Below are 18,051 nucleotides of genomic sequence, written 5' to 3' on the forward strand. Positions count from 1 at the left end.
TAATCTGATTATTAACGATTACTGCTCATGAAAAGCCCCAAAATAGTTAATTAGAAAAGAATAATTAAAAATTTCTTTAATACAGGAATGTTATGGACATCAGAATCATAGAGGCATTTAGCATCTATGCACCAAAAATCTGGAACAAACTTCCAGAAAACTGTAAAACAGCTGAAACACTGACTTCCTTTATATCTCAACTAAAAAGCCACTTGTTTAGAGTTGTATTTGAAACGTAATCAATTGCAAATTTATTGACAGAATCTGACTTGATGTTGTGTTTTTGTTGTTGATTCTATGTTGCATTGTAGTTTTGTGTTTGATTTGATGTAAAGCACTTTGAAATGCCTTGCTGCTGAAATGTGCTATACAAATAACATTTGATTGATTGATTGATTGATTGATAAGGAAGAGTGATAACTTGACGGTGGTCCAGCTGACAATCACTGATAAATCAGACAAGGGGGAAAAATTACAGAAAAAAGAAGCTGGCTTTTCATATAGTTGTATCCATGGTAAGTTTAGTGGAAGGAAAAAGTGTGGTAGAGTGTTCTGATGGCTACTAACGCACTTAATCCAAGCAGTCCAATCAGCCTCAGGATACTCTAAAGGCTGTGATTATCTCAGTTGCTAGTTTTTCTTTTTCTACCACACTTTCTCCTTCCACTCAATTTTCCATTAATATGCTTTGGAATAGTACTCTGTGAACAATCAGCTTTTTTAGCAATGACCTTTCAGTGTCTGTGTGTTGGACAACTGTCAGGCCAACATTTATCCCCAGGATTGTGTAGACATACAAATGGCTAAAACACAACATGACTGTATTAATTTTCACTTCTTGTAAGATTTATATCAAACATGATTATCTTGAATGAAATAAAAGCTTAGTTCACCCATTCAATAAATGGCAATATTATTGAAAATGTTACTTTTTTTTTTGTTACACTATTCAAGTGAAACGCAAATTATGGAGATTAATGCCACATGGAGTCATGTTTCAAAATGTTTATATCTGTTATTTATCGTCTGCTTACAGCTGATGAAAATATGACATTTAAGATTTGAATGTTACGGAGAAATAAAACAAATTAAATCTGTAACATGCATCTGATGTACTTTTATACTAATGTAACCTTAATGGACCTTAACCCATTTTCAGAAGTGAGAAAATCTTCTGCATGTGACAGGAAACATCTTCAACAAACGAAAGAATATGTCCAGTTGCCTTTTGTTGAAACATGCAGGAATGTGTAAAATCTTCTGTCATGAGGATTATGTTTATCCGCTTTAAGGCTGGTTCTTCAAGCTATTTTGACATAGATCGCAGAACAGCTTATTGTTCCTTCTTACACATGCAAACATGGAATGTAGGCCTTTGTGTAAATTATAACAAGATATAGATTATTCAATTATAAACTTATTTGTTGTAAAATAAAATAAATAACCCCTTTTAAAGTGTATTTAGAGTCCCTTCTGCCGTTTTTAAAATAGTCTTTAAAACTATGCAGTAATAGAGAGAAAAAATAAGTGTGAAGATGAATTATGTGTAATAAAGGTGCATTCACCTGGGAATTAAAGTTGAAAGTCTCAGCTTGAGAGCATCTTTACGCATTCAGTATGCACCATAAGCATTCAGAGAAGAAGTTACAGTTATAGTTCGCTATTTAAAGCCATTTGTAGTCAAAGCAATCTTGCACTAGCCAGCTGAAGTACTATGATTCAGGTCCTCTCCTGGAGCTGCAGGCCAAAGCTCACACAGCTGCATGAAAGCATTACAAAAAAAGAAACACAACTCCTGCAGCTACAGGTTGATGTTTTTGTGGCAAACATTCTTTTTAAAGCCATAAAAAAAACCTGTGTCAACTCTGCTATTCAGGGTTGCGGCCTCTTTTCCTGATTAGCCCCAACGCCTCATCAATAGGCCTGACTGTCTGCTCCGGTCATCCAGACAAACAGCTCTTTCTGCTCAACAGCTCAGAGAGGAGTTAATTATGGCATAGCACATGGCTGGCATACTGAGCCATGGCCTCGCCAGCGAAAGAAGCATGAATGTGTCACAAGATGCCCTGCAGTTGGATTCATGTGATAAGAAAGGACACAGAGGTCAACGTTTGAATAGGAGAAAATACAAAACCAAAACAAAGGAAGAATTTCTTTATAGAAAACAGAAATTTCACCTATTGGATAGTCATCTAAAATGTAGATATCAATCAGAAACATTATAATTGATATTTTTAGTCAACACTAGGACAAATAAAATTCCTTCCACTATTTTCTCCTTAGGCCTACAATATTTTTTGTTCTGTTATTGATAAGAGACAGTTATAGACTATGTATTTGTTACTCCGGCAGGGTATTTGCTTTCTAGTAGAAGCAAAAACAAAACCCAAGCTAGAGCAAAGAAAAAGTTAAATTATAAAACGCCATGCAAAAGCAATAATTTGCATGACGCCGCCCAGTGGTGGTGGCTGAAGGAGTGATTGTTTTTGTTGTTATTGGATTTCAAAAGTCTGAATCTCAGTTTCAAGATGTAAAATCAGGCAGTGAAAATGCCAAGTTGGAAAGTCCATGAGCAGCTTCAAGTTCAATATCCAACATGAATATTCAAGCATTTGTACTAAAAAGCTTGAATTTCCAAGTTCTGTGTTCAAAATATTAGATGGAAATCCTCCAGAACATAGAATAACTTCAAAACTCAAATGTTATTGATGTACATATTTTTTGTAAATATATTTCTTTACTGATAACACTAACACTGAGAAGCATCTCAGCTATTTGATTTGCATTGTGGATGTGCAGCAAATGTGTGATGCCTTCATGTCAATCTGGATCAAAATCTCTAAGGAATTTTTCCAACATATTGTTAAGGATATGCCACATGTAATTAAATGTAGATATCATTTAATCACATGTGCTACATGTAATTAAAACAACATTAAACGGGAAAAAGGTTTGAACCTATACACATAATTTTTATCTAATAAAGTGGTCTGTGACTATAATATTTGTATGGACATTAAGCTGTTGCACAAATTGATAACATCTGGATGCCGCCAAAAAAAACAGGCGTTGTGCAGGACCACCTATCTGCATCTTTTCCCTCACATTGGCTTTATTTTAACTAAACCTCAGATGTGTTTGCTGTGAAACAGATAAGGCTCTCAGTTTGTTGTTGTGTTGTGGGATCACCTCTTTGTCTTTCCTTGGTGCTCTCACTCATCTCATAACGATTGCCTGGCCTCCAGTGTGTTGACAAGAGCTGTGTTGGCTTTTTCCTGAGGGCTCTCATTTTCTTCCAGTGACGCATTCAACAGCCCACCCCCACATCCCATCAAATGCACCCCAATGAAGATCTCATTTTGCTCTCATTAGAGTTCATTGAATAAATAAATTACTGACAGATACTGAAGCTGAAGCAAAATGTTACCAAGACTAATATTTAAAATAACTGAATAGAATTAATCACTCTCACTGTTTTCCTTTCATTTACTCCTGGCAGGTTGTCTGCCGATGGAGCACAAGAAGATTTTAGGTGCAGCCAAGAAACTAAAGTAAACCTGGCAATCTGCAAATGCCCTGGTTGCTTTTATTGTGCATTTTAAATAGCAATAGATTAAGAATCTGCTTTGCTAGAGCATTTCAAACAGGTGAGAACATGTTAGCACCTATGTAAACTAATACAGCTGTCAGTTTTCAGACTCTGTATCTCTGTGTACCTAAGAGAAGCATCCAATGGCATCAAGATCATCCTCAGCTATGAGTGTTTTTGCCTCTGCTTTAGTTTTATTTTTCCAGGTAGTGAAAAGCAACAACCTCAAAGCACAAGGATTAATAATGTAGAAGACAGGCAGCGTATTGACTGATTGATCGAGTAAGTGCCATTATCCTCCGATCAGTCAAGAAAGGCAATTAAGAGTTCGACGCAGAGTGACGTCACATGCTGCCCTCTGGTGGATGGAAACTTACAATAACCATAGTGCAACAGCACTATATATTGAGTTGATTTATTACACTTCAACCAATAAACTAAATAGCATAAATCAACATGTTATTTACACAGACTAATTGAGGGAATGCATTCATAGATAAAATGTTAAACTTTACTATAATTACATGGATTACAAGACACTCCTACAGTGGCAAAGCCAATAACAAGATGCAATCTGAAATAGTTCCTAAGCTGGATAAAATTTTACCATCTGGCTTTAAATTGTCACCCGAGTGAATCAGAACAGGGCTGGAATAAACTGAACTCATTTGAAATTAACTTGGACCAGTTTGATTCTGGAAAATTGGATATAAATTGGGTCCGTTTACTTTGTCTTGATGATATTTGGCGAAACTCATGAATAAACTGAATCAAACTAAGAAATAATGTAAGAAATTACAGTTGTTTTTCATTTCAATTTAAGATTGTGTTTTTAGTTTTTTTTTTTTTTTTTACTTTGAACAGTTTTATTTTACATACAGACTTGCGTCAAAATTTGTTTCATTTTCCTTCTTTCCCCTTTGTTCCATAAACTCATAAATAGCAAGAACATTTTACTTGAACAATGTTGCATTTAAACCTTTAACTTAAAATAGAAATTCAGGACAGGTAACGTGGATTATTCTCCAACTCTGGTATGTCAACATATTTCTTAAATGTCAGGTGTATTTGACCTAAGTTTGTAAAATCAAAATAGATTTTAAACTAAATCTACTACCAGATGTCCTATTTAAGATTTATGTTGGAACATAGAAAATTGTTTTTTTAGTTAATAGAACTTTATTTAATTTCATATCGGCATTCTCATTCAAAAGGCAAGAAAATAGAAAAGGAGACAGAAAATGGATCATGGATATAAATATACAAAGAGGAGGTTTGTTTTTACAACCAGTAACAATCAAGAAATTAAATTAACCATATTTGACATGAGGCACAGCCATCTGAATTACCAAAAGCAAATTCTGCCAGAAGCCACATTGGACACAAGCTAAATGGTAATTAACATTTAACTTTGTGCAACTGCCCAACATTAAAAATGTACCATAACATTGTCCCACAGACAACAAAAAACTTTGCTTTCAGTGCACCATCTTCTCCTTCCCATACTTTGGCAAAGATACATATTTACAAGTCAGTCTTGTTGTTTTCCAGAACTTGCGTGCATTGTTTCACCCGTTGGAATGGAAAATATGAAAAACTCCAAAATACACTGCGACACCCATGCAGATACAGTCAAGTCTTTCTGTAAAAACACATGGCACGGGTCAAATAACTCCACCTGGTCCATTAACAAGAGAAGCACAGTGGTACAGTCAGGATGTAGTACAGAATGACTGAATAGGCCACATTGGTCAGAACTGGTACGGGTTTACTTCTGTTACCATAAAATATCCACTTACAGTCAAATTCCAAACCCCAACTAAGATCTTCAGAAGCCACATTCACAAATAGTACAACTTGGCACAAACTCTACAAAGTATTTACTGAACGTGCAGATTAACGAGAGATACTCGTTGAAATACACAGAAGTCAAGATGCTAGTGCAACCGTACAATAATTAAGAGTAAGACTGATTTCCAAATAACACAATAAATAAAGGATGATAAAGCAAACACTAAGGACAATATCCAACAACCAGCCAAAACAGCCAAGTTACAATTTCCAGACAGGAATTCAACAAAAGGCACACGCATTATGTACCAGCCAAGAGACGCACATGCTCAGGCACTGACGTTTAGTATGGGATCTGGTTTTGGTAGTATTGGAGCATATCATACGTTCGGCTCCTGTACAAAAAAAAAGAGGAATCGGTCAGGAAAAAAAAAACAATTCTGGAATTTAACATTAAAGAATGAAACGTGGATGAAATTCACTGACCTGTTGCTGAGGAAGCAGTTCTGGATGACTTTAATGATGAAGGACGCTGCATCTTTCTCACTCAAACCAGGGTTGAATCGTTGACTATATGTGCAGAAACATTGTAAGCAACAACAGCTAATGGCATTTTAAACACTAGTATGTTCATTCAGAACCACTAAATCACCAAAAGTCGAGCGAAACTCACGTGAGTAGTTTGATGGTCTGCCCTCTGAAGCAGGGAAGTCCTGTGTCCAGCATGAGATTTACTAAAGAGACCACTGCGTCCATGTAGGGCCTGAATCAATACAGGAAAATTAATTATTATTATAATTATTTCAAAAATATCTCACTGTGCAGTAAGCAGTTACTCTAGGTTGGTAATGCTCCCTAGGTGATGGGCAATCTCATTACAAGAAGCCACAAGTTGGTTCCTGATATTTATCAGATTAATTAAACATTGCCCGTTTTTTATCAGTCCTCCTGAGATTGGGGACTAAAGATGGGCTTCAGGCTCTTTGCAAGCTCACCTCACAGCCAAGTATCCCCTCACACACATCTCCATGAACCACTTGAAAGGTGTCGCCTCCATCTTCCCACCCATGATCATCACCATCTCATCCGTCAGCTTGATATCTGGTTCCCAGCCAAGATTTCCTCCAGGAGAACTTTCAAACATGAACCCAAAGTCTAAAAGGCATAAACAGCCACAAACGTGATGGTTAAAGGTTGGGACTAGCTAGTGCAAGACAATAACCTAATATTTTGCCACTATAAATACACATGAGGCTACTTTAAAACAGCTATAAATATTGACAAAAGATTAAATAGAGGGAATAACTATACACTCAAAGATTTTTTTTCCATTGTAGCTATAATTAGTGACGCCCAACAATTTCTAGAAAAAATTTAGCTGATACATATTATTATACTATACTTCAATATATACTTTACTTTTTAAAGCGCTCATTTTCTAGACATATTTAATTGGCAACTTATCATTTCTTGTTTCCCAGATGTATAAATATGTCAGCGGCTTTATTTTTGTTATAATAAAAAAGCCGAGAGAACATGGGATTTAATTAGGGAAGATGTGTGTTAACAAAAGAAAAGAAAAAACTCAGACTCACTGACAGAACTGCAGCAAGAAATTTGAAACTGCTATATAAATCAAAATCAAAAATAAACATATTTTAAGGTTCTTTTTTTTTTTACACATCTCCACCAGGAGTACCAATGTATGTGAAAGGCTCTTTACATTTTGCAAATGTTGCCAGACTTTTTAAAGTTTCCTTTCCATGCAAAAATGTTGTGCGAAACTCTTGAAAAAACATTCCAGAGAGACGACAACAAAAAAGGTGCTTCAGAGGTCCCCACCAATGTGAATGAGATGGCCCTGGCTGTCCAGCATGATGTTGCCGTTGTGTCTGTCTTTTATCTGCAGCAGGAAGAGCAGCAAGCTGTACGCTGCCATACTGCGGATAAAGTTATATCGTGCCTGGAAAGACAAACGTTAATGGGGATGACAGTTTATATTGCGGCGTCAGGAACGTTTGGATGAATAATGTCAGGAAGCCTGTGTGAGTTTACCTTCTGAAATGCGAGTGTGGATTCGTCTCCATATTGATTCCTGAAGTAATCGTACATGCCAAAGTCGGTCTGTCGGCCCAGTTGGTCCCGAGACTTACAGTCTGGGATGCACTCAATCACTCCACACTAAGAAAGCAGAGATATCACATATGTTTAAAAAGGTTGAATTACAGAAAGTATGTTCATAACTTCATAATTTAACACTTGAATTTAATAGGTGGGCTGCAAAGTGGCGAAGTGGTGGCACTGTTGCCTTGCAGCAAGAAGGTCCTGGGTCCGATTCCTGGCCAGGGGTCTTTCTGCATGAAGTTTGCATGTTCTCCCTGTGCATAGTGGGTTCTCTCCGGGTTCTCTGGCTTCATCCCACAGTCCAAAAACATGACTGTTAGGTAAATTGGTCTCTCTAAATTCTCTCTAGGTGTGAGTGTGTGCGTGCATGGTTGTGTGTCCTGTCTGTCTCTGTGTTGCCCTGCGACAGACTGGCAACCTGTCCAGGGTGACCCCGCCTTTCGCCAGGAATGTTAGCTGGAGATTGGCACCAGCAACCCTCATGACTCCACTTGGGACAAGCCGTAAGAAAATGAATGGATGAATTCAATAGTTTGTAGTTTCTATTTAAGGTCTACTCTGTAGTAACTAAGTAAATAGGGATCATGCACATTTTTCATATTAGCGCCACAATTTCCAGCCCCTTAAACTGGATTTCAAAGTTACATTGAGAAATTCACTTTAAATTTAAAGTTAATAAACATGTAAAATAGTGATGCTTTTAACCTGCTAAAACAAGACAATGTGTGCATGTATGTGTGTATCTTTTAGACAACGTGACAGGGTATAAAGTATCTGTCAAATATTTTTCCTATTATTTATTTTCTTTTTAGAAATAAAATAAATAAAACGGTAGGTAATAACACACCATTTTAGACTTTATAGGAACCCTACGTGAGTTGGTATTCTTTATTTTATGAGGATTTTGAGTTAGCACGTTTTAGTTCTTGAAAGCTTTTGTACAATTAATTTGAACTAGTTATTCTATACTCCCTTTGCCTACAGGTACAAATTTTGAGATATTTTTCAACTTCTTAGTGTCAGGAAGAGTAAAGTCTTACTCCAGGTGCTGTGGCGACCACTCTGTACGGAAATACATAGAGATCCAGCCCCACCATCTGGAAGATGTTCTTGAACAGGGAGATGATCTGCAGAGCCAACATGTCCTGAAAACACACAAACAAACAAAATAGTAAGAAAAAGATCATTTGTTAAAAGATGACGTCAGGGAGGGTTGATGTGAGCAAAATCGAGACCTGTCTGCAGTCATCTCCAACTTTGAAGATTGCCGCCTGCCAGGAAGTGCTGGCCTCTTCCTCAGCGTCCGTCCCGTCCTCAGAACGTGAATGGCACCGAAGACCTGAAGGAAGTTGTTCAAAATATTGAGAATATATAAATCTTTACACATTCTGGGCAATTTATCACACAAAGTTGAAAACTTTGTTTAAACAACAGTACCTTCTTTTTCTAGCTCACTCACTCTACATCTCTTAACTTTGAACCTGGCCAAGTACGGTGCTTTGGCAGCGCTGAGTAAAGGTGCAAAAGGGAGAAATTATTTTTAAACATTTTACATACAAAGATAATTTGCTAATTCGGATCATTTGAGTTGATTTGGAGGCCCACCTCTGCATGGGAGTACCGGACTTATAATCTATGTCCAAAACTATGGCCTCAGGGTTACTGGGAAGGTAACAGCCACACTGGACTTTAATCTGCGCCAATGCCTCCAGACAGGCCTTCTTCCTCTCTTCCCCTTTAGGAATAGGTCTAAACAAAGACAAACAAAAACAAGTTAAAAACAAGTTTTCCAATCGTTGTGTTTGAATGTTTGTTACTTAGACTACTGAGCTCTATGGGCATCAAACTAAACAACTTCAGACCACAAGTGACAGCGTTCTTCTGATGTAAGTCACAGAGGAGAGTCACTAATACTGAGTGGAGGCTTCCCCTGTTGTTGCAATTAGTGCTGTAATGAGGGCAGAGGGAAAACTTTCCGTCTCTTGTGAGCTGACAGAACACCTTCTCTCAGAAACCAGCTCATCGGCTCCACATATTCACTGACATATGGTAACACAGCAAAGTGTTTTCCAGGGCAATAGATAATGAAAATGACAGAGGAGCAAATAGTCACTAAATTAATGAACAACAAAGGGATTCAGAGGCAGGAAGTGAAACAAAACACCTTTGCCATTGGGAAAACGCATCATAAACCTCAACAGATTTCCTGCCGTGTTCTCCTTAACAAAAACTACTCACTAGTAACTTTAAGACTAAAAGAGAAGATCAGCATTCTTTATGATTCACTCTCTGTCAGTAAGTTTGACTAGAAATGTATGTATTGGTACCATGACCTAAGACAGTATTTAACCAGGAAAAATGGTTAAATACTAAGGATATAAAGGATATACACTTGAATGTATGTCCTTTATACATTCAAATGAATAGAGAATAAAGTTAGGAGTGTTACGGGAATTATAAAAAATAGTAAGTTGGAATAATTTTAAAAAAGAAAAAGAGCTTCACAATTTTTTGAATGTCAGTCGTCATTAGAACTTTGCAAAGAAATGTATGTCAAGGACCTTTTTTGTACCAATAAGTACTATTTACATGAGACATTTCATGATGGTGGTGTTTTTGTAAATAGTAACATTATACATCAGTTTTGCCCACTCCTTCCATTGTGGTTGTAAATGCTATTATTGCCACTTTTAAGTCTTATTATGCTTTTTTCCTGTGCTACAACAGTAAAAACCTCATTTTTTCCTCATCCCTTAAGCCAGGGGTCTCAGACTCGCGGCCCGCGGGCCAACTGCGGCCCTCGGGACGATAGTTTGTGGCCCCCACCTTAATATGAAAGTTTAATGTTAGTGTGGCCCGCGGGCAGTGATGTCAGTAACGCGTTAATTTGTAACGCGTTACTGACGTCGGACCACTTTTTTCAGTAACGAGTAATCTAACGCGTTGCTATTTCAAATCCAGTAGTCAGACTACAGTTACTTATCAAAATCATTTTTGCGTTACTATCTTCTTTTGTAATTTAATCGTATTTCCTCTACTCGTCTTGTCGAGTGACCGACGTCTCTATGCGACGGAAATGTAAACAATGGAGGGAGATGCGCATTTTGTTGGTGGAAAAACTGGAACTATTTTGAGATTCTGCTGCCAAGTCCGATTATTATAAGCGGCTTTGGGCTTCATTTTTTAAAGTCGCTTGCCGATTTAATGAGCGGCGGGTTGCGCTTTTTTGGGCTCGTTTTTGAACGTGAAGTTGCTCATTTGGGTTTGGAAATAAGCAGAGACTCATAATAGCTAAATCCCAGAATTTGTTCGTCATTAAGGTAGTCTTATTCCATCTCTCCCTGTTCATCATTTCTCAGATGATCCGTCCCGCTGTGTCTTTGTTAATGTCAAGTTAATATATTACCTCTGAATGACGTCGAGCTTCGCGTTGCGCTCCAGAAAACTACAAATATTGAGACCAATATGAACAGCGCAATAAACGTGAAAACAGCCACGAATGAACGTGTCCGGAGTTTTAAATAATTATAATGGCAACTTAATTCTAATTATTAATACTAAGATAAGTGTCGCAAATCTGTGCAGCCATCTGAGCTGTGAGCTGCAGGAGGAGCTCTGTGCGCAGTGACACCAAATGCAGGGCCGTAACGCAGAACCTGGAGGCTGGGGGGGAAGGGGGGGGGGGGGGCTTTAAAATCCTTCTTAGAGTTTTCCAGACAACAGTGGACCACACAAACTACTCACGTTTTTTATTTCCTCTTCAGTTCAACCTTATCAGTGGAGACACATTGTTGATGTTACCGTTATAAAATAACTTACAAAAAAGTATTGGCAAAGGTCAATGAGATTTTCACAGGAGGCCTGTGAAAGTAACTAAAAAGTTACTTTTAATATAACTTAGTTACTTTCCAAATCAAGTAGTCAGTAATCTAACTAAGTTACTTTTTCAAGGAGTAACCAGTAGTCTGATTAAAGTTACTTTTTCAAAGTAACTATGCCAACACTGCTCATGAGTTTGATATGATTGGCACTTTTCAGTGTTGTGTGAGCTGAACTAACTTACCAATCACAGTGCTTCAAATGGAGCTCATTGACCCGCAGTGCCACTCTGAACTCAAAGCCAAGTTCAGGGAGGTGAGTGGAAAAGCAGACAAGCTTGGGCAATTTTTGAGAGAATTGCCACCCAGCTTCCCTGAGCTTTCCCAAATGTTCAAGCGGACCATGTGTCTTTTTGGGAGCACATACTTGTGCGAAAAGCTCTTCTACCTTGAACTTCAATAAGTCCAAGTACAGGTCCAGACTTACTGACGAGCATCTTCAAGCTCTACTTAGGGTCTCAACTGCCTCCTCCCTTAAGCCAAATGTGGCTTGTCTATGCGAGAGGAAGCGCTGCCAGACCTCTAGCAGTAAGAAGTAGGCAGAAGAAACAGTTTATAAACTGTTATATTCATAACAGTTTATGCTCAATGTTCCATTCATGTTCAGAAAGTTAAAGGTTAAAGAACTGTTAATACAGCCATTTGAATCTGAATTATAATAATTACATTTATCTAGTCTTCTATAGCTGCTGTGTTATTATTATATTTTATTTATTTATTACTGATTAATTTTTTTCTTATGAATTGTTAATTTATTTATTTTTTCATCTTATTTTGTGTTTAAAAAATAAAAATAAAGTCATTTGCTAACATTGGAATGTTTTTGTAAGAGCTTTTCTTGTGGAAAACCCGATGCGGCCCAGCCTCACCCAGACTCTACCTCCATCGGCCCCCAGGGAAATTGAGTTTGAGACCCCTGCCTTAAGCCAATCAATGAACTGCGGACTGTTCATGTCACATTTTGGTCCTGCTCAGCTTCAATGATCCCTGCTCCCAATCAGCGATTAAAAAAGCAAGTATTAGGCTGAAAAAAATAGTAATGGAAACTTTTACAAAGCGGGCTGAGTATAGCAGAACCGGGTCTAGTAGAGTCAGTGGAAAATGGGAACGTGAGGCTTCAGGGTAGAAAAAAACCAGCCTTTAAAAGGATGCAGTTAGGTTCAGGTTTAAAGAGTGCTCCTACTTGATAATGGCGGACACATTGGTGATCTTGTTGAAGAAGTCAAACTCTCTTTGGTAAAAGTCTTTGGCTGGGCCAGACAGTGATCCAGTGATCTCCTCCACCATCTCTTCCAGCAGCTCCCCAATGTCCGCTGAATAAACAAACAAAAATAAAAAGCAGACTGTTTTTTTACAGTCTTAACCCCTCAGGATGTGTTGTTTGTGTGCTCATGTTGATTCTGGATAAATATCTCACGGTCTTTCTGTTGTCCTTCCTCATCCAGGAACATGTTGGTCTTCATGTTCCAGATGAACTGGTGAGCTAACAGCTGAGACTTCTGAGCGGCCCACAGGATGTACTCTCTCACGTAGCCCATCTAGATTCAAGTGTATGCAGGATAAAGTTAGGAGTGCAAGCACACTATAAGAGTTTAAATAAATTTGCCACATCAGAAAATTAAGTGCCCACCTTATCATACCGAAGAGCTTGAACAATTTGAGGAATGTAAAATAAAATAGCATCCTAACAACAAAATAAATGAGAAAAAAATACTTTTAATGCATCCATTTTGACTTATCGATACAAATTAAATAGCTTTTACAATACTAATAGTAATTGTACATATTTTATGTGTGTATTTGCATACAGGAGGAAAGGAGCGTAGCACTTTGACCCCATACTGGGCTGTGAGAGGGTGAGGAGGGTACATGGAGGAGAAGTAGGACAGTCCAGTTGGTGGATCTGCTGGGGCCCAGCACAGGATATGACACAGTTCTGGGGAATCCGCATCAATTGTATGGCAGGTCACCAAGAACTGAAGGAAAAAGTATGAAGAATATAACTTAGCCAACATTTACATCACTTGGCCAACAAGGTGCAAAGAAAAGCCTCCAGAGGAAGCTCTGTTTATGAGTCATTTAGGTGTGTACAAATAAAATAGGTATACATTGTCAAAATGAATTATGTAGAAAATGATCCAGCTCTTTGGGGATGGCTGGTCTCCGTCTCCCCTGTTTCTTCTTTAAACACAGAGCTCATTAAGAGTTTGTTCAAGCAGAGCAAAACAACAAGGACAACAGGAACCTTCTAGAACAAAATATCAACTATGAGATCAGTGAGCAGCTCTTAATCAAAAACTTTAAAGTTACAAACTCTGTTTAACTTGATTCATCATAAAGATATCAGTTAATTAGGTACATTAATTTCTGGCATAAAAATAAAACATTGCATCTCTTGTGAAACATGGCAGTAGCAGAATATAATCTGAAGTTAATTCAGATGGAAATGGTTTGAAAAGCCTTGAAATATTTTCCCATAATCTCAATTAAAAAACAAAACTTGAAATTTTAACAGAGGTGTGCATGCTTTTGCCAGAAATAGGTATTTTTTAAATTTATTTTTTAACTACAAATGCATTAACAACTATCTAGATGAATCGCATTTTTATGGCAAGTGCTAACCTTTACTGCTTCAGGAACATCACACACAGCAGTCGGATCCATTCGTACCAGACGTGTCACTTCAGACACAATAGACTTTGAGTTTTTAAATCTGAAACACACAAGACAAAACTGAGAACACACACACTGATGAAGAAGCAACTATAAAGACTTTAAAAAAATAAAAGGATTCACCCTCTAAAAACTGAACTTCAATATTTACAAACAAATAAAAAACGAATACATATTTTTAATTAAACCTATTGAGGTTTAATTTCTGTTTATTTGTGTACCTGGCAGGCAGCTGCAGAGCCAGGTAGGGAGATATAGTCCAGGCCATGTTGACGTTGTCTTTCCCCTGTTTTTCTGACAAACTGATGTATTTGGACCTCCAGTTGGCAATGCTGGTTTCCACTGACTGCTCTGTTGTGATGGCGAGCTCCTGAGTGGATAATGGGTTGTACCAGATCGTCAGACGGTCGATCTCACTAGCCTTGGGAAAAGCATAAAGACCCTTCATCATCAAGGACTGGGTTCCATACTTGCCTTTGCAACAGTATATTTACAAATTACAAAAGTTAATGAAGGTGAATACCAATAAAGCCAGTAACAGAACCCTGCGTTTCATGTAATATTTGTGCAGCTCGGATCCTCGGTTGTTTTCTTTAGAGAGTCCTAAAAAAGAATGACGGAAACAGACGAGTGTTCTGTATGTTTATAGTAAACCAAAATAAGAAGAAAGGTTTAACTAAGGTATTCTGAGAGTTTCACCTGACTTCTTGGAAATGGTGGACATCCCGGAGGTCAAGGGGTAAGTGTTGATCCATCCCTGGGCAATCTGCTGCCTCTGACCAAGAGCTGTGTCCAGACTGTTCCGGCTATCTGCAACTGCCATTACAGATAGACTTTTCAATGACATTTCCTGGGAATCTAGACAAACACTAGCATCGAAAGCAGCAGCTGGTTTTTTCTCCATAAATCTGATTTGACTAGTAAGAAAATTCCTTGAGTGAAATATTAGTAAACTCTCAGTGTGTCTGAATGGATGATTAATTAATTTCCTGTGAAAGACCAGACCATTGTCAATGTTCTACCTGGTGGGACAAGCTGGGTGGCAGTCAGGTACTTCTTGTCAGACAGCAGGCAGGCATAGAACTTTATCATTATACTGATGTCCTCTCTGAGCCTCCTATCAGCCTGAGTGGGAAATCTGGGTGCAACACTACAGAAAAAGAGATGAAAAAGGTCTTTACGACAAAATATTCAGTTTAAAATCCAAAAATACAGATTTCTAAAATCATTTTATACATGCTTTTGCACCTGAAAAAGTCAAAGGCTGTGGAATAGATCTTTTCTCGCAGCATATTTCTGATAGTGGCGTTTGTCACAACATCAGCATGTAGTACCGTTAAACCCAAAGTCAGCAGTCTGAAGGGAAGAAAAGTTCATGATATACCGTAATAGTTCAGTGGTTTTTCAGTATTTTTACTAATCAGAGTGATATTTAAATCATTTTATTGTTTTGATGATATCAAGTAATACCTGAATCTTGGCCCAATGGCAGCAACGTGTCGATTCATGTTACTTTTGGATCCTCCAATATTCAGTGAAAGAGATCTCTGCAAAATGGAAATGAAGATCTCCACCTGGTCTGCACTGCTGTATTTAGCTATCTCAAATCTCTGCACCAGAAACTGAAAGCAGAGCAGGAAAACGTTTGGTGTGAGTCAGTATTAAAATAGTCCAGCAGTAGATACGGGATTAACAAGGACGTTTTCCGTCTTAAAACAATTCAGAACAGATGTACTAATACTCTCATTTCCATATTTTGAAAGGTCAACCAAGAAGCTCATTTAAAAAGTGTCTGTATTAATTTAATTCTTTCAACTGCTTTCTGAATGCAAATAGGATGAGAAAAAAGCCACTGAAATGCAAAAATAAGCAAAACTATCCAAATTTCAGTCAGCGCTAAAACACTTTGACATTTACAGTTAAAACTTGCCAAAATGTGAAAAGTTCAAGATTATCAGTATGTAAACCTTTAGTCTTCAAATTTTTTAAATACCTTACTGAGAGTGCAAAAGCATGTTTTAAGTATTCTTCCCACAGCAACAACTTCTACACTAAAGAGGACTTTTTGTACGATTTGGTAGGGCTATTTTGTAAGGTCTGTGAAAACCAAAACTATGAACTAATACTCAGTCAGGTAGCAGTTGAACAAAGTATGAGCATGTGATTTCTGATAAACATTTGAATTGTGCTCTCTACAGTTTTACATTACTTTAATATTACCATAACACAAGTGAAATTAAAACAGAAAAATCGAAAAAGCAAAGACAAAAACTGAACGATTGCATCTGACTGACCTCTATCCAGAGGAAGTGAGGTACGACATCCGGAGCACAGGGTGCAGGCTGGCTTTCCTCTGAGACAGCCAGGGGTCCGGCCCCGGCTTGAGTTTCTGAAAACAAACCCATCTTCAGCTCCACGCTCATCTGCCACACTCCGGCCATCTCACGCATGAACTAAAATGGAAATAATTCCGATATTTAAACACAAAGATGCACAGGCGTTTTTCAATACATTGGTGACATATTTTTTTCAAAATATGTAGCAAATACATACTGGCACTTCCACCCCATTGTGTGCAGCAAGCAGCCATTCCCAGCAGGCGATAGCAGTTTCCATCCCATGCTCTGAAAACATCTTCAGCGGAGACCAGCACAAATGGTGCAGCAGCTGTGGATCACAGTCTGAAATACAACTTAGATTAACTCACTGACAGCACAAAATCATATTGCAAACTCATATTTTGATTTTATGACACGGAATGGCGGAGAGCTGGTACTCACTTTTGGTATTTATAAGCAGAGCGGCCATCTTGAACATGCATTGTGTGAAGGCTTCAGGATCTTTTCTTTCTAGAGCACTGGTCATCTGACTGATCACCAACTTGGTAAGGTCAGAGTTGCTGTGAGTTGCCTCTGAAAACTGAATCATACCAGCCACCTAAGGAAAATAAAAACCACAAACAGATTAATGAGTCATGCAGTCTGAAGAAAATCTGCAGGAAACTAATTAAATGTTAATCTTTACCTCTCCAGTGTAGCGGTTTCTTAGGTTAAGTGATGCCATAAAGTTGGAGTAATCCTTCTTCACACACCCTGGTCTCTCTGTCAGCTGAGTGATCTACACAGAAAACACACTTTGTAAAACTTAAGACCAAACAGTGAAAAGCCTGTGGAGTAAAACATGCATCTGTGCAGTAACAGTTTAAGTTAAAATTATTGTGCAATGCTTAAACCTTGTCTCTCTGTATTTAGTGTTGAGACCAACCTGAGGGAAAGCAGCCTAGTGTTGGCAGCACAATGGAAGACAGCATCAGTTTAACCAGTTAGCCAAAGGGGTAACCAGCCATTCAACCCAACCGTCCATTGCAGGTAAGTAACCAGGTAAGCCGTAAATCAGCCAAGCAACCAGGAAGGGAGTTTGGTGCAGTTAAATAAAGACAAAACACAACAAATGAAGCAAATAAAAAGACAGATTGAGCAGAATGCAAGCACAAGAACATATAAGAAATGCTCAGCAAGCAAAATAACGTCACACAGAGCATGCAACAGCCAGATATCTGTTGTTTACAGGCCAACTGTATGGATTTCTAACTGAATATAACATTTTTGCACAAAGACTTCATCAGTGGCAAGAAAAAAGCCAAATGGCTGCTGTAAATGGCACATGTGCTCTTGTAAAAGAAAGCAATTAATACCAAAGTTTATTAAGCAGCTATATATAAGAGCAATATAAGGTTGCAATATTTATTAAAGGTACTGATAATATAGATATTGATAATTACCAATAACAGATATGTGCTATATAATTCTATACACTTTCAACACTGTTAATGTGGATCCTTTTTTGTTTGTTTGTTTCATTGAAGTTCTGTGCCATATCATCGCTACCCTCCGGAAAAATATGTTTTCAAATAAATTATTAAGTTGTGATTCACGCCCAAGATGTAAACTGTATTTGCTTACATCTGGCTAAAAGGGTTTAGTAATTGCTTGCCAT

General features: G+C 37.9%; 1 protein-coding gene across 2 annotated transcripts in view; it reads right to left on the reverse strand.

Annotated features, from left to right (window-relative positions):
* Nucleotides 1-4,425: 4,425 nt before the first annotated feature.
* The window catches only part of LOC122828815 (phosphatidylinositol 4-kinase alpha-like), a 32,269-nt gene continuing 18,643 nt past the window's right edge, over nt 4,426-18,051 (reverse strand). The window contains exons 30-55 of one of the 2 annotated variants that reach the window (XM_044112739.1): nt 17,320-17,334; nt 17,080-17,172; nt 16,836-16,992; nt 16,609-16,736; nt 16,350-16,508; nt 15,526-15,677; nt 15,304-15,411; nt 15,078-15,205; nt 14,755-14,871; nt 14,579-14,658; nt 14,277-14,476; nt 14,005-14,095; nt 13,191-13,358; nt 13,013-13,066; nt 12,800-12,920; nt 12,566-12,695; nt 9,110-9,253; nt 8,942-9,012; nt 8,740-8,843; nt 8,545-8,649; nt 7,436-7,561; nt 7,223-7,343; nt 6,376-6,535; nt 6,054-6,143; nt 5,867-5,950; nt 4,426-5,775 (exon numbers count right to left, since the gene is read on the reverse strand). In XM_044112739.1, the coding sequence (XP_043968674.1) occupies nt 5,724-5,775; nt 5,867-5,950; nt 6,054-6,143; nt 6,376-6,535; nt 7,223-7,343; nt 7,436-7,561; nt 8,545-8,649; nt 8,740-8,843; nt 8,942-9,012; nt 9,110-9,253; nt 12,566-12,695; nt 12,800-12,920; nt 13,013-13,066; nt 13,191-13,358; nt 14,005-14,095; nt 14,277-14,476; nt 14,579-14,658; nt 14,755-14,871; nt 15,078-15,205; nt 15,304-15,411; nt 15,526-15,677; nt 16,350-16,508; nt 16,609-16,736; nt 16,836-16,992; nt 17,080-17,172; nt 17,320-17,334 (2,958 nt within the window). In that variant the 3' untranslated portion in view covers nt 4,426-5,723. The remainder of the gene's footprint in view (nt 5,776-5,866; nt 5,951-6,053; nt 6,144-6,375; nt 6,536-7,222; nt 7,344-7,435; nt 7,562-8,544; nt 8,650-8,739; nt 8,844-8,941; nt 9,013-9,109; nt 9,254-12,565; nt 12,696-12,799; nt 12,921-13,012; nt 13,067-13,190; nt 13,359-14,004; nt 14,096-14,276; nt 14,477-14,578; nt 14,659-14,754; nt 14,872-15,077; nt 15,206-15,303; nt 15,412-15,525; nt 15,678-16,349; nt 16,509-16,608; nt 16,737-16,835; nt 16,993-17,079; nt 17,173-17,319; nt 17,335-18,051) is intronic. The other variant, XM_044112740.1, reaches the window with a different exon arrangement.

This window comes from Gambusia affinis, linkage group LG03 (genome assembly GCF_019740435.1).
Source record: "Gambusia affinis linkage group LG03, SWU_Gaff_1.0, whole genome shotgun sequence".
Lineage (NCBI taxonomy): Eukaryota > Metazoa > Chordata > Actinopteri > Cyprinodontiformes > Poeciliidae > Gambusia > Gambusia affinis.